We start from the raw sequence: 16,449 nt of genomic DNA on the forward strand, positions 1-16,449 counted from the left end.
GCAGTACGGTAGTGTGTTTTCTGGGGCTAGAAAAGTAAGAAAACAAGCAAAAATAAAATAAAACCCACAGAGGGAAAATTCCAGACGAACAAACATTTTAACCAGCAAAGCTTCTGATGAAAAATATTACAAATATGAACTATATACACAAACATCAATATTTCATATATTATATATAAAATATTGATACATAAATACCAATATTCCATATATACTATATATTATATATATATATTTCTATACCCACTAAAATATATCAAAGCAGCAGCTATTGGTCAGTCTGAGGAACTCTTTTGTCCAATCCATAACTGTTTAAATATCCTTCAGCCATATTGTGAGGACAGAGAAATAAAAACTCAGAAAGTAAAAAGTCAAGAGAGACAGAGAGCGTTAGAGAGAAAGAGGATAAAAAAAAAAGCGAATAAATTAAAACTCGTCACCAAACACCCAATCAATCTGTGTGTAGTTTGGAATTCTGCAGAACTGAAAAACAAACAAACAAACAAAAACATTAAAAAAAAAAAGGAGAAAAAAAAAATCCTCTACAAATAGATGTTTTGTTCTAGGATCCGAGTCTCTAAACAGTTCCAAACTGATTAAGTCATTGTTCAAAGGAAATAAGTACAAGAGCAGATAGACACTTCTCTTCGCTTATAGGCCACGTTTAAAAAGGCCACGATCTGAGTAAAAGATTTCACTTGGAGAGGGAAGGAGGAGAGGAGCGTAAGCAGCCTTCTAGTCGTCTAAGGTTTGTTGTGTTCACAGTTTGTTTCTTGTTTCCATTTTTCTTTGCTTCCGTCGCAATCAGTCCAGGAAACTTGGCAATAGTGAAAAATGACAGATTCCATCTTAAGGTAAATAGAAAGTCCAATGCGATGTGGATAAAGTTAAAAAAATAAAAATAAAAAATAAAAAATAAAAAAAAACTAGTGTTTTTACACCGTGTATGCATCCCTCGCCGGCCTGTGCTTGGCAGCTATGAGGAAGAAAATGAAAAGTCCTGAGATCTGTTTCAGTTTTTTTTTTTCTTCTACAAGAATAATAGGTCAGAGGAAGGAAAAGAGAAAGTAAAAACGAGAGAAATTAAGAAAGGGATGAAGAATATGGACTAGAAGGGAATGGAGGTTGAGAAGGCAGGTCTTTTTTTTGGGGGGGGGGGGGGGGGGTGTTAAATGAGTTAATCTAGGAAGCAGGAAATGTTAGGAAGGGCTGGATCTGGGCAACGACAAGATTCGTCCATTTTTCTTGCCACCGTTCATGTGTGTGTAGGGCACATGCTCCTCATAGTTCCCCCTGAGGGCCACCGAGGGCCCGCTGTCCCTGCCCAGGCTCTCCTCCCGGTGGGAGTAGGAGGACGGGTCCAGAGGGATGCTCTCCATGTTGTCCAGGTCCAGGTCGAAGTCCTCGGCCTCGGGGACCTTGTTCTCCTCGCTGTAGAAGAAGGACACCTCCTGGAAGGACGGGTGCAGGTCCTCCCGCAGCATCTCGATGATCTCATGGAACATGGGACGCATCTTGGGGTTGTACTGCCAGCACATCTGCATCAGGTTGTGCCTGGAAGACGGGGGGAGAGAGGGAGAATGCGAGAGAGATTAAATGTTTAAGCAGGATTGATGGATGGATGGATGGATGAGAATGGGAGCGGGGAAGGGAACATTGGGATTCCCATGCAAACATGATTCTCTAAGTTAATTACAAAACAAAAGAGAAAAACGACAATCAAATGGCCTTATATACCATATTTAATTGACTTCTATTAATGTATAACTACATAATCACTTTATTCACATGCACTTTATTGCACAATGAAATTATCTGTATATACCAAAAGCCTATCCCACATATATAACTCTATTCCCTTCTATTTTGTACCCCCACTTTGTATTATCTTTTTAAGCCTTATTTTATTTCTATTTTATTTTATTCATATCACTCTATTCACTTACTGCATTACGTTTCAGGAATCAGTTATTATCAGTTAGTTAGCTAGGTAGGAATTAGGTTAGCTTTTATGTCCGGTTTAGTAACTATTTTGCATAATCTCCGGGTGCGTTGCAAAGACATTTCACTGCATAAATGTATGAACGTTTGTATATGTATCTGACAAATAAACCTCTTGAATATTAAGTTGCATGTTGTGTATAAAAGGTGCTTTAGGTCCGCTACTCAAGTCTTAAGACTCGCCTTAACTATGTAGTTTATCTATAGTGTGTTAAACATATGCTTGTGTTCCTCCATGTTTTTTTACTCACAGCCTCTCGGGGCAGTTCTCGGGGCGGTCCAGGTATCCTCCGTCCATCACGAACTTGAGGACCTGCTCGTTGGACAGACCCTGGTAGGGCTGTTCTGCTAGCGTGCTGATCTCCCACAGCACCACGCCAAAGGACCTGGGGACGACACACACAGAATAGGCGTAAGTGTAATATCAAAGTATTTGTATATGAAACTCTAAAAGTATTTTGTTTCTGACAGAAGTAAAAAAAAAAAGAAAATAATAAATAAACTAAATAATAAATAATAAATGATAGGTTTAATGGTGCTTACTACACAGTGTCTGCTGGTATCAGAGAGTTACATTTAGCGTTTTTCTTACCAGCAGTCAGAGTGAGCGGTAAACACTCCGTCCTTCAGAGACTCTGGAGCCATCCAGCGGACAGGCAGCAGACCTTTACCGCCCTTACGGTAGTAGTCTGTCTCATAGATGTCCCGGGTCATTCCAAAGTCTGGATGGGGGGTTGGGGGGGGTAGAGGTGGAGTGAGAATGAGAGAATGAGAATTCTTCCCCTTATTTTTATTTTATTTTGTTTTTCAAAAAAAAAAACTCACTAATGAAGGTGAAATATATTTTATATCATTTAATTTAGCATTTTAAGAGTTTCACTTTTTGTCAGTAATGTTTAAGATAAATCTTATATATTCTTTGTCAAATCTTTCGTACAACTCTCATATTAATAACATTTTCAGAACAACAAAACTGGCATTAGAAAGGCAAAATGAAAATAAAGAAATGTAAAAGCAAAAAAACGTACCTCCGATCTTGACGGTGAAGTCTTCGCCCACCATGCAGTTCCTCGCTGCCAGGTCTCTGTGGACAAACTTCTTGGCGTTGAGGTAGGCCATGCCGTCCGCTATTTCCGCCGCCATCTGAATCATCTCCTTTAGCGTTGGGGGAGGACGGCCCGTCGGGTTGTTCTTTAAAAATACAAAAATAAAAAAAAGAGGAAACACTCAGTTATTCTCCCCGTCGTTTGTAAATCTTATGATGGGAGAGAGAGGAGGACAGAGTCTCGAATGCCAAGTTAACTTCCTGCATTCCAGGAATAATTGGGTTTCACTTTGTTTTTGTTGGCATAGTTCATAATATGTGTTTTTTGTAGTACCCAAAAATGTCCTTTTTTGTTGGTAAATCGTTACTGTTCATTGACAAATAAAAAGCTTTGTTTTGGAGTGAACTGGGTCGTACCTCGGAGTCGGGCCGCAGGCAGCGCAGGTAGCTCTTCAGGTCTCCGTGTGTCATCAGCTCCATCACCACCAGCGTGGGCTGGCCTTTGGAGACCACGCCCAGCAGACGGACCTAAAATATATACACATCCAATTCGTTGGAATCATTTGAAATCCCCCCAACATTTGGCAGAACCTGGGATATAATTACGCAATCTAATGATTATGGCCAGCTGAAATAGCGGCCGGGTGTGGATCGTACCACGTGGTGGCAGCTGAACGCCTTCATGACGGAGGCTTCGTTCAGGAACTCAATCCTCTCCCTCAGACTCGCAGACTCGTTGACCGTCTTCACGGCGACGCGCGTCTCCAGTTCCCCCTTGATGATGTCCTTGGCCTGGCCCTCGTAAACCATGCCGAAGGAGCCCTGCCCAAGCTCCCGGAGGATCGCGATCTTCTCCCGGGGAACCTCCCACTCATCTGGCACGTACACTGCACACGGTAAAGACACAATAAGGTTTACTATTAATTCACTAGGAATTTACTATTTAATGTCAGTTTTGACCTTTTACCGATGAAGTTCACAAAATTACCCCTCAATTCGAAATGCTGACAGTGTTATCGGCTTACCATCGTTGGCACTGATGTACTCGGGGTTGGAGGAAGCGATCAGGGGTCCGGTGGGGCCTTCAGTTTGTCTACATCCAAACACAATCACATGTTTAGTCTGAATCATTTTGCCTGAAGTTGAAAGTTTTATTGATTAAATGGTTAATGCTTAATCTTTGCGCAAATCCAAGCAATGCAGGCATGACAGAAAAGGAGAGAGTAGGTAAGAAAAAAAAAAACTACAAAAAAATCTTGCATATACAAATATTTTTAACAAAATATGCAAAACATGTATTAAAATGTTCATTTTTAAACCAAAATTTACAATAAAATGTTGATATTTAAAAAATGTAAGAATATGTTGTATAATTTCAACATTTACCAAAATAAATATACATTTAAAGACATTTTTAAATAAGTAAAGTTAAATAAAGTTCAAAGCAGTTCAAGCAGCTGTCCTGTTTATTTTACCAGCCATTCAGTTGAGATTGAGGCTGAACAATCCAAAGCTTTTAATAGGTTGAGAAAGTTCAGGCTCTGTTTTTATTAAACAATATTGCTCAGCACAATCCCCTATTCTCTCCCTCTCCTGATACTCTATGGCCTAATCAGCATTTTGAGTTGCAGGTCACTAACTTTTTCTTGAAGATCATGAAGACTCCTCCTCCCACACAGAGCAGCAGGATGAAGCAGATGACCGGACCGATCACAATCTTCAACACACCGCTGTCCTCTGCAAAAAGCACAGGAGCCATTTGTCAGTGACGTCAGAATTATGGGTGATGAGATGATAGCATAGCGAGAAATTAACAAAATGAATGGCGCGATTGTGGCGGGACAAGGGGGCGGGGTCAAGCCGCCACCGTAGGCTCTCATCCCTGGGCCGCTCGGCTGCTGGGGATTGGCCGATTCAACAGAGGGGCTCCGCTGACTCGTCCAATCCCAGATCAGGAAGTAATTTAGCCTCTGTTTTTCCCCGCAGTAGGGACGGGTGCGTGGCAAAGATGCGGACCGAACCCAGCACCACCGGGACCACGCTGAGTCACGACGGTGCTGGGTTCAGTCCGCGTCTCTGCCTGTTTGCCGTGGCGGCTTGGCCACACCCCCTAGAGTGCCCCACAGCGATCAACCACAATAATATGTCTGTTTTGATTTTTAAATGATATTCCCTTCATAGACGTTTTGATGTTAATAAATGGAAGGAGGAATAATTCACTCCCTGTTTTCTGTTTTTAAGACTTTCCTTGACTTCTAGCAGTGACATCTTTTCAAAGTAACAAAACTGATATGGTTTCCCTTGCTTGAAACACTTTTTGTCATACCGATTTTAGAATACATACATACTTGTTTCGCCCACACGGCTTGTATTCATTTTTTTTTTTTGTTGGGTTTCATCTGTGGTGAGGGTTAGTGTTGGTGTAACCAGTTGTTGAACATAATTTCAGACACGGTGCCAAGTCTTACTGTCGGGCATGAAGAAGTAGGTGGAGTCTGTGAAGGATCCGTTTCCTGCCAGGGAGGTGGCACGGATCCTCACGCTGTAGTTTCCAGGATGAACCCGTCTCAACTTGGTGCCTCCTAACTTGATGTAGGCCGGCCGTGACACGCATGTCGTGTGAACCTAGAAAACACACACACACACACACACACACACACACACACACACACACACACACACACACACACACACGTAAGCAAAGTGAACGAATGAATAACTAATTACCTTTCTGTGGCAGATACCAGTACCCTGGCAATGCAACTTCCCAAAGGAAATTTAGTTCTATAGTTCTATAGATCTACCTATTAATAATCTTTCTGATTATTAATGGGTAGATCTGCCCTCCTTTTTTTTTCACCAAAGCTTCTTGAAAGATGAAAGATGAAAGATGCCAAAATTACCAAAATATTTGCATCAACAAGGTACTAAATACTTTACATAAATAGTATTTGAAAGGTCTTTTTCCAGTATTCGTGAAGCAGAATTGAATTTTTCTACGTTGGTGAGATCTTGCTTCTTTTGCCTCTCCTGTACTTTGAATACTTGGAAACTCTGAGACTGACTCCATATGTGCAGTGGGACATTTCACTAGTCCGGTGTGTGCGGCGTTGTACAGAGCACCGGAGGTGTCATTTGAGACACCAGTCCATCTCCGCCACTGCATTCTACGCTGCGTTCCTGCCTCCGTTGCTATGGTAACAGAGCTGCTACTGGTTCCGAGGGTCAGGCGGTGCAGCAATGAATAGCAATGAGAGATGAATACAAATTAAACAACTAAACAACAGAGTCTCACACACACACATTCACACACATGAGCGGCAATCGCCTGTAAACAAATGTTTCCTTTGTTCTTGTGTTCATAGAGGGAAACAGACCAGAACTCTTGGATTCAGAGTAATCCCTGTCTGTTCCTCCTCTCCCCAAGTGTAATTATAAACACTTCATCTCCTTTCCATCTCCCTACACCCATCTCCAAACCTCCATCCCTCCCCATCTCCCTGTCTTATCTCCCTTCTGCATCGCTTCCCTCCACCTCCCTCATTACCCCAAGATGTTCCGCCAAGATGATGAATCCAGGTGCTTTGTTCTTCCTGAGAAGGTCTCTTCCAATGTAACGTCAGATTCTGAGATGGTAAGAGAGTACAACTCCTAATATAAGCATAGGACGTTTCATCGTCATAGAATGAGCCACACAGTCTGTGGAGGCCTCAACTAGTCCTCGTCCTCCATCCCTACCTCCCTCCCTCAGTTCTTCAGTTCTTCGTGGCCACTTACCTCCTGATCTCCGACCTTCCTGTAGAATAGCTCGTAGAGGATGATCAGGCCATTGGGCGAACGAGGAGCCTGCCACTTAATGAACACTGAGTTGGGCTCATCCGGGAGCATCTCATGGGTCACGGGGCCGGGGATGTCGTCGGCCTTTTCTGTAAGGGAAAATAGAGTATTGTACAAAGTTACTGGTAATGTAAAGAATGTTAAACTGGAACAGCAGGATGGAAAATGCGCATGTCAGAAGAGTCAATTGTTTTTATAGTAGAGTAGTTGATGGGTGGTCATTTGTACTTTCGACACAATAATTGGAAAGTGAGGGAAATAGTTGCAAATATTATCACGAAACCAGACTCAGACTTTTTTTTCTTCGAGAAATAGGCAATATCAAATTAGAAAATATGTCAAAACAATCACAATTCAAAAGTTTGATAAATGAAAGGACATTTTTCTACTATAAATTAACAAACAAGCCACTTACAATTACAAACACCTATTCAGCTATTTTGGCACCACTGTAATCAAAAATGCTGGATATAGACTAAAGTAACCTATCTTCACCTAGTTTTTAACTGTCTTTGAATGTACAGTATGTACGAGAACCTGCACAAGTCCAAGTATAAGGATTAGACTTATTTTGCTGCTGCACGTACCCTCAGGCATGGTGCGGGCGCTGACATAGGTGGCCATGCTACAGCGAGTGGTGTCGGTAGGGTGGTTGCAGGCCAGGATCTCAATCTTGTAGCTGGTGAAATGGTGCAGATTGGAGATGACCGTCGACTCCTTAGAGAAAACCTTCAGCTCCACCTGAAGAGAAGTGGAGGAGTTCCGGTCATATCAGAGAAAACAAACCGGTTGAAAGGCAAACAGATAGAAGGCCACAAAGGTTCCCCCGTCTACTGAGTGAAACAATTACATTGAGTAGTGAATGCATTACTGAAAGTGATGAAAAGTACCTAGTAAGTCTGACCATAAGACAAGGCAAATTCTCTGAGTGGACTCATTTTAAGGGAAAAAGGAAATAACTCTGAAAGTGATTAAGTCCCCTACTTTCCATGTTTCTTCCCAGACTGGAGAAGTACTGTCTAAATCTCTACAATTTCCACAGCAGGAAAGTTGGCATAATTCCCAGAACAGTTCTTTAAAGGCTGTATCAGTAAAAATTTCACATCAATAAAAAAAATGTCACTGAAACTCAAACCACAAGGAGCACAGTGAGTGGAAAGCAAAGATGAGTGCAGCTGAAGACAAATTTTATCAGGTGTTGTTGAAGTTCATATTGGCTGCCAGTGGTTGGCAGTATTGTGCTAATCTTACTTGCACAACCTTTGAAGGGGGAAAGGAAGACGCTCTAAATGTATCAACAACACGTGTTGAATATAAATTAAGTGGCTGAAACCTTAGCTCCTTCCCCTTCCTTGTCCTCAGGGCTGGGTGTGCTTGAGCCGTTGGGCAGGCTGGGAGGTGTAGTCAGAAAGTTGGGGAGCATCTGGGTGGCGTTGGCCACGCCAACAGATCGACGACGGCGAGATCGCCTAGGGAGAGGAAGCAAAGGGAGTTAGCAAACCGCAAAAGCACAAATGTCAACAGTCGACACTGGCAGGAGAAGAGAGAAATACATTACTTGAATTGCCCTAAACCGAGCTGGATCAACCCATCGGGGGTCAATATCTGTCAGTGTTATCTGTGCGTTATGGAAGCCTCCATATTCTGTACATCCAGCATGGTGCACAATTGAGCAGATCTAGTTCTGAATCTTACACACACATTCAAGGTCATAGTTTCTTCTCCCCTTGCAAGTAGACTGACATTTAAACAACACTGCACCTGCTGACTTGTCACGGCTGCTCAAAATGTTACCACTGGGTGGCACTAAGGACTACACTGCAGGCCATAAAAAGTACTGCAGTGCTTTTTAGTGGGCATTAGTTTAATAATTAAAAAGAGTCAAATGGAGTAGGATTTTGCAGTACATAGTAAAATCGCTGCTTAGTGGGAGAAATAGAAAGAAAAAACAGTACTCTAGGTTTCTTAGTTGTTGGGCTACGCAGTTTGATTGAACAGCAAATGTTCTCCACGAGACTGAAGTTAAGACATTTCTGATTACAACAATTAGATTCCACCAAGTGAAGGTACTATAATTTCAGAGAGCACACCAAGTTCTTCTAGTTATGTGTGTGTGGGAACAGAGTGTACTGGTAGGACAACGTGCTTGTTTGCTGCACTGTATGGGGGTGACATTGCCTTACACTTCAGCATGGGATCAAAACCCAGCTGAGGTGTGTGTGTGTGTGTGTGTGTGTGTGTGTGTGTGTGTGTGTGTGTGTGTGTGTGTGTGTGTAAATGGTAGGCTGGCAGTCTGCATGACTACCCCCTTAACTGACATGGATGATAATGGGCACAGTAATCGCTCCAGTGAGACATAGTGTGTGTTTGTGTGTTTGTGTGTGTGTGTGTGTGTGTGTGTGTGTGTGTTTGAGGTGCCCTGTTTTTGTACTGTCGGGGAATACTGCAGGGGGTTGAGAGTAGGAGGCGGCTATTGCCTAGGACAGAAAAATACTCAAAGAATGAGACGCACACACATAAGGGTGGCTGGATAAGAGTTGGCATGGGGCCACTGTCAAACACACATCATAGTTAATATCACAGCCTGGTGGTGGTGGGTGAATCCCCCTCCGTCCTTCTAGACTGTACGCGTACAGTCGTACAGTCTAGAAGGACGGGGGGGGCTTCAGTCCTGCTGTTTGGAGCGCTGAGCTCCTATTGCTCTGCCACAAACAGAGTTGAACAACACAGTTGTTCCAGCCTGGCCTCTCCTTGTGGCCTCCTTGATAGGAAATGTTTCATAGAAAAGTATTTAATTCGGGGAAAGCTACGTAAACATCTGGACGAACAAAAAGAAACAAAACGACAGTAGAGGAAGACAATGACGTAAAGGACCTGTACTCTCTTGTTTTGCTTCCTCTTCGGCTAATGGCTTGTAGCAGGTCTGATGGAGAGGATCTCTGTCCAGACCATACACTGTAAACAATGGTGTCCCCTAGGGCTTAGGGCCCTTGCTGATCTCTCTGTGATCGCCTCCCGTGGTATCTTCTATCCCTGCCCTGCCATAGACACTCAGACGACTCGTTCCTCCACATCCGAGACAACATTTTATTGAAGACTTTGCTGACGATTACTATGATGTACTGTTGGTTTGACTAATAACGATGAATGTAATTTGATTTAGACCAAGAGAGCGTCACTGAGAGAAGTTTCTGCCGGTTTCTGGTTTGGAACTTTTGAGTTTGCGGAACAACAGCTTTCGATGCTATTTCACATACGTATGTTTCAAATTGAATCATTTCACATGAGCAGAGTTCAAAACAATCTCATCCTCATTGGCAAAGTTGTTACCTTTTAACTTGTGATCCGTAAAGTGTGTTGCCAAGTGATATAGAAAACAATATGTAAAAAGAGATGAATAATTTGTTAAAAACACTTGTTGCATTCATTGAGCTGAAAGTGAGCAGAACTGTTTACACCACAACGCCGTCATCGTACTGTCCAACTTAATGCAGGCCCGAGCTCACCCTGAAAGCCCTTAAGAGGAGTTTTGCTAAGCATTAGCATTTCCGACTACCTCTCGTCGCAAAGAGCACTTTCCACTCTTTGATGGCATGAGCATTTATCTAAAAGTAAAAAGTAAAAATCGTTGTTGGACCATTGGCCGTCTGTTCTGTCAGACTTTTGCGAGGAACGTAACATGGTGGAAAACATCCGGAAAACTTGGAATTGTTGCTACACTGCTTACCGGATCTCAAAAACCTCGTTGTGGAGGTAGTTCTCAAAGGTCTTGCGGTACTCTGTCTCCTCCTGCTCCTTCTTCAGCTCCTTCTCCGTCTTAGGGCAGGCACAGCACTTGCCCCCGGACAGAGGCTCGTCCGTCTGGTTCCACTTCTGCTCGTCCTCGCTGCCCGGGTGGGTGGGGGTGCGAGACGGCAGCTTCACCCCTGAGAGCATGGCCCCCGAGTGGCGGGAAGTCATAAGAGGAAAATGGAGAGAGCAGACGGGAAAAAAAACAAACTCATTCTTCAAATTGAGAATGAAAATAAAAAAAACTAAACTGAATCAACTACAAAGAAACCACCAAACTCTAACAAAATGAGATCAGTCAGATTTCGGATGGTGAAGCTCGCTGACCTTGCAGGCAGTAGTCAAACTTGTAGAGGTCGCTGTCCTCGGACTGCTTGCGGCAGATCACCCTGTAGTGGGTGATGTTGCCGTTGGGACTGGTGGGGAGCTTCCATTTCAAGATGATTTGGGAGGAGGAGTTGGAGGAGGAGATGGGGTCCAGAGGCACCGAGGGCTCTGAGGGTGGAGCGGGGACAAAAACCAAACACGTTTGTATAATATCTCATGACCATTATTTTATGAATAATGATAATATTTAAAGATATTTATTATTATTGCAATATACATTTTTAATGATAAAATGTAATAATGAAGCATATTTCTCAAATGATTCTTAACCATAATAGTCAAATATGTTAATATGAATATGAAGTTTTTATGCTATTTTGCAAACTTGATCATATCATTATAACCGCTGTGGAGACTGGATGCTGGGTTACTCACTGGTGGCGTTGGTGCGGACGTAGATGATCTCGCTCTTGGCTCCGTGGACCTGGTGCTCGTCGGAGGCTGAGAGCTGGGTCTTCACCATGATGGCGTACTGCGTCCAGGGCTTGAGCGGTCGGATCAGGTGACCCGGCTCTGGCAGCTCCTTGCCTTCGGTGGCGCGGCTCGGTGGGTCCACGTCAGCTATGACCCAGCTGTTGGAGCCGCAGGCGTCCTGCCCGTCAAACTCTGTCACGTTCCTGTATGGCCTGGTGCACAATAGGAGGGAGAAAGGATAATTTCAGAAAAAGATTTTGATTGCTTCAAATAATTGTGATCACATCATTGTGTAAAAATTGCGACAACTCTACCCATGTTTGCTACTTACGCCTCCTTGTAGAGCACCATGAAGCCCAGCAGGTCTCTGAAGTCCTGAGGCCAGAAGGGCTCCCACCGCACCATGATCTTATCAGACAGGGTTTTGATCAAGGTGAACTTCAGCAGCTGGTTCTCACCTAAACAGCGGCACAGGGGCGGCGTTCAGTGGAGGTAGAAAAGTAGAAAAGGTGATAGAAAAATAAAAATAAAAAGCTATATCAGGTGGGGAAACATGCAAAAATCTCACTGTACACACATTTCTCTAAGAATTGTATTCACATCACAACCAGGGGCCAATGGGCCAATTCAAATTCTTTCTTCGTAAGAACAAAACGAAAAACAGATTCTAATTCTGAAAAAGCTTTTTCCCCACCCCTCTAGCCTAGGATTGGGTTTTATGTCTTACATGAAGCCTGATCTCCGTTGGTGCGGACGGCGATGTCGTTCTTGACGTTGCGCTCCTTGGTTCCTGTCATCTCCTCCATCTTGCGGATCTCGGACATGCAAAGCTTGGAGTTGTAGTGGAAGAACATCCGTCCACGCTGGATGGTCAGGTTGTGCTTGGACCAGTCCCACAGCTGCCGCAGGTTCTGGTTGTCCAACGCATAGAAAGAGTAAATACTGACAGGAGAGAAAAAAACAAGAGAATAAAGAATTAGACAAGTATAATAAGATTTAATCCTAATCAAAACGCTATGTGTTCATTTTGTAAATGATTTGTGATGTTATCTCCAAATATTGTGACCTGATGTGACTTTGCACACAACAACTTTTCATCATCTTGTAATTTTGTAATTGAATTTCAGTGTAAAGCACAAACCAAAAGCAAAATTGATTGAATTTATACAATGGTAGAAAATAAATAAGCAAACCGATATTTGGTGTTCAGTATTTGTCCCAATGTTTCCTGAAATTTTGCTTTGGTCAGAACTCACAAGGATTATCCCTTTATAAAACATATCTGATAACTTTCATTCAATGACAAAACTATTTAAACCAACAATCAAAATGATGTTAAACAATTTGTGACAGAGTAAACAGACCCAGAGAGAAGTAGAGGAGAGAGAAGGAAAAGGGAGATGAGAGAAGAGAAGAGCAGGTGAGGGAGAACAGAGTGAAGAAGAGAATAAAAGAGGAAAGAGGAAAGGAGGAGAGCCTCGGTTTATATGAGAGAGGACTTACTCTCCCTCCAGCTGCTCTCCTCTGATGATGCGGAGCTTGCGTAGGAAGGAGAGCGAGACTAGGGCGTAGGCTCTGCGGATGGTCAGGGAGCCGGTGATCTCCTCCAGCTGGCCCAGGTTCGCCTCCAGCTCAGCAGCGATGTTGTCTGCAGGAGGAACAGAGAGACGGACGGTCAGACAGACAGGAAAATATCACAGGGCAGACAGACGGTCTATGGCTGGACAAGGGTACTCACTCCCTCCCCGGATCTTGATCAGCATGTTTCCATGGAGCACGGTGCAGCCGCGGAGGGCCTGAGCCGTGGTCACCGAGTCCACCGTCTTGTCCCCCTCACACAGCTTGGGACACAGACCAGCACAGGGGGAGCAGCTCAGCCTGGAGGCAAAGAAGGAGAGTGAGAGAGAGAGAGAGAGAGAGAGAGAGAGAGAGAGAGAAAGAAAGAGAGCACTGGTCACCACACACTGCATCGGTGGGAATAATGGTCTTGACCTTGTTCAGCTACCTAGTGCCAAAACACTTTTACACATTTTCAACGCCGGCCTTATTAAAATATTGGTTCTGATCATTTATACCTTTGTGAAAAGGAGACTTAACATTTTTTTTCAACTCTCTCTTGAAACATTGCCCTGTTGGAAATTGTACACACACACACTGTACAAACAGCATATACATATGATATTATATATATTTTGCTTATGGATATTTTTTTCTTCTATTTTATATATTTATCAATTAAATATTACATATATATATATATATATATATACACACACACACACACACACACACACACACACACACACACACACACACACACACACACACACACACACACACACACACACACACACACACACACACACACACACACACACACATACATTTCTTTCTTCCTACTTATTTTTTGCACCACTTTCGGAGTTTGCCCTTTTATGATTTCTCTGCACTGTACTTGTATGTGACAAATAAATATTCTTGAATCTGAAATGTACTGAAGCACTGTGAGAAGCTGCAGCAGAGTGGTAAGCTTCTCAATCGTAAAGCATTCAGTGAGGTTGTGCTATGAACAGTTATAAACGACCTGAACCAACAATTTAATAAGGCCTAGTTTGAAAAACCATGCCACCTAACCATTAATAATTCTAGACCCATGGCATTGCATACATGCATTTCTCACATACCTGGCACTAGCTAGCACAACATTGCGAGGCAAGTCGAAATTTAGTCAATAACAAACCGAGTGCTTTAGAGTAGAAAACCACCAAAATAACCAAGCAGATTTTTTATGCCTTCAGATATCGCAGGAATGGAATGGTGTGGGATGGACTGGAATGCGATTGGAATGCTCTGTGACAGACTGGGGTGGGATGGGATCGGGATGGGAAATAAGACTGCTTTTTTGAAACAAGGCGGCTTTAATCTTTCTGTGGGAAGACAGATCTTTATGGACGCGACACACAGACACAAGCCTGTGTGGACTGCGACAGCCTTTCCGATTTGAATCTGTTCTCCCGTCAGTTGTTCTGCTCTGTGAATAATGCACTCTCTCACAATTTTGTTAGTTTAAAGTCCCAATTAGGTATTGGGAATTAGGTAATTGCCGTGAAGGAAAAGTATAATTGCACAGGAGACAATTTGAAAGCGAAACCATGTTTGATAAGTCCTGAAATTAACCCAAAGGCTCGTAGTAAGAACATTATGTAATTTGTCTTCTGTATCTAAACCCATTCTGTTCTCGAACACTGGGCGGTTGGGGGAGCACTTTCATCTCCAATTATTGCTGTTGCTCCCATTGCGCGCGCACACACACACACACACACACACACACATACACACATACACACATACACACATACACACACACACACACACACACACACACACACACACAACTTGCTGTGTCTCTGTGCCGGTGGTGAGACTGCCACTGTGGTGGAGAATGCGGGCATCCGGCACAGGGAAGGGATACAGAAGGGCCGTCCGAAGACGCCCTGGAAGCCACCACACGCCACCCAAGTGGCGTGCTCAGGGACCTCAGGCACAGAGACACAGACGGCGGGGGGTTGTGAAAACCAGTTTATTGGTAGATGGAATTAGCCAGGAGCAGATGGAAAATGTCATGACAGAGCGCTCCCATCTTGAATGAGCGCATGGACGGGGTTTCTAAACCCGATGCTCGCTAGCCCAACCAACGAGCATCAGGTGTGGCTGCCCAAGCCACCCCATCCACCACACTTGCCGATGGCAACTGATGCTCAGTGGGACACACACACACACACACACACACACACACACACACACACACACACACACACACACACACACACACACACACACACACACACACACACACACACAGACACACAGACACACAGCGCCACGTGGCCTTGGTTGCGCTGCTTTTCAGGATTTCATTCACAAAAGCCAGGGCGAGCGGACAGGGACGCACACGAAAAATGGACCTGTCGCTTCATTTACAAATTTGTATTCTGTACTTTCCCTTTTCTTCTTTTTGGGCTCTCTCGAAAGACCATAATGCCTCTCTTTAATTCCATTCCGGGCCTTGACATCCCTAACCACACAGATCTGGTTTAGACATAAGACTCCAAGGCTGCCGCTGCTGCTACTGCTGCTGCTTGGGAGATGCTACCAGCCATCAAGCCTGGAACACCCCCACCCGCCCCCGAAATACCTCAAAGGAGCAACTATGTTTTCTGGACAGTCTCGCTGTCGCTTTTCCAACTGTGTGTGTGGAGGACAAACGGAGGAGCGGAGGACTGGGTGGAGGATGAGTAGAGAAATACAAGCGATGGATTCTCTTCAGTGTCACGATCGTATTGTTTACATTTCATAATAATCACACCGACTGAATCTCTGTTTACATTGTATTTATTAAATCTTACTTATCTCTTTCCTGAAATGTACTGGTTTTGCTGCAGTGACACCTGAATCGAAAGGTTGAGTGGGAACTATGACTCTTTTGTTGGGAGAAAGAGTCAATTGTTTTATCATGGTGTATTATTGAAAAAGTAAACAAAACTTGCAATACATTTACAGTCAAATAAGTTTTATTAAATGAATCACAATAGTTAAAATCAAGTCATGATGTCCCATATTCCTGTCCCTTAGTGGGTGGAGGAGAGGAGGGTTTGGGGAGTGGAGGGATGAGGAGATGGGTGAAGCAAAAAGAGCTCAAACTGCTCCACCCGCCACGAGGGAAAAACAAGAAGATGACGTCAAAAAGAACAAGAAAACTGGAAAAACAACTTTCTGGAAAAACAGATTGGGGGCTGGTGGTGGTGGTGGTCAGGTGGAGGAGGGATGGTGGAGGAGAAGGGGGTGCAGGAGTTCAGTAAGGGCTTTTCAAAACTCCGGAATGATGGGACAGTGGCATCAAACGGCCACTGCCCCAACAGCCGCCCATTCACAGCGGCCTCAGGAGCCCGGGGGCCAATGAACAAAGGCTCCTATTG

The 16,449-nt window shown here is 43.7% G+C and overlaps 1 protein-coding gene across 1 annotated transcript in view; it reads right to left on the reverse strand.

Moving 5' to 3' along the window:
• Positions 1-1,199: 1,199 nt before the first annotated feature.
• insrb (insulin receptor b) overlaps positions 1,200-16,449 on the reverse strand; it is a gene marked incomplete at both ends in the record, with an annotated part of 102,381 nt that continues 87,131 nt past the window's right edge. Inside the window, 19 exons of the mRNA XM_080001278.1 lie at positions 1,200-1,554; positions 2,253-2,387; positions 2,594-2,723; positions 3,030-3,192; positions 3,464-3,574; positions 3,704-3,933; positions 4,072-4,139; positions 4,687-4,783; positions 5,515-5,671; positions 6,824-6,972; positions 7,471-7,624; positions 8,217-8,352; positions 10,611-10,809; positions 11,000-11,167; positions 11,435-11,685; positions 11,805-11,931; positions 12,201-12,415; positions 12,977-13,121; positions 13,212-13,351. Of these exons, the coding sequence (XP_079857404.1) occupies positions 1,200-1,554; positions 2,253-2,387; positions 2,594-2,723; positions 3,030-3,192; positions 3,464-3,574; positions 3,704-3,933; positions 4,072-4,139; positions 4,687-4,783; positions 5,515-5,671; positions 6,824-6,972; positions 7,471-7,624; positions 8,217-8,352; positions 10,611-10,809; positions 11,000-11,167; positions 11,435-11,685; positions 11,805-11,931; positions 12,201-12,415; positions 12,977-13,121; positions 13,212-13,351 (3,130 nt within the window). The remainder of the gene's footprint in view (positions 1,555-2,252; positions 2,388-2,593; positions 2,724-3,029; positions 3,193-3,463; positions 3,575-3,703; positions 3,934-4,071; positions 4,140-4,686; positions 4,784-5,514; positions 5,672-6,823; positions 6,973-7,470; positions 7,625-8,216; positions 8,353-10,610; positions 10,810-10,999; positions 11,168-11,434; positions 11,686-11,804; positions 11,932-12,200; positions 12,416-12,976; positions 13,122-13,211; positions 13,352-16,449) is intronic.

This window comes from Zeus faber (genome assembly GCF_960531495.2).
Source record: "Zeus faber genome assembly, chromosome: 1".
Classification (NCBI taxonomy): domain Eukaryota; kingdom Metazoa; phylum Chordata; class Actinopteri; order Zeiformes; family Zeidae; genus Zeus; species Zeus faber.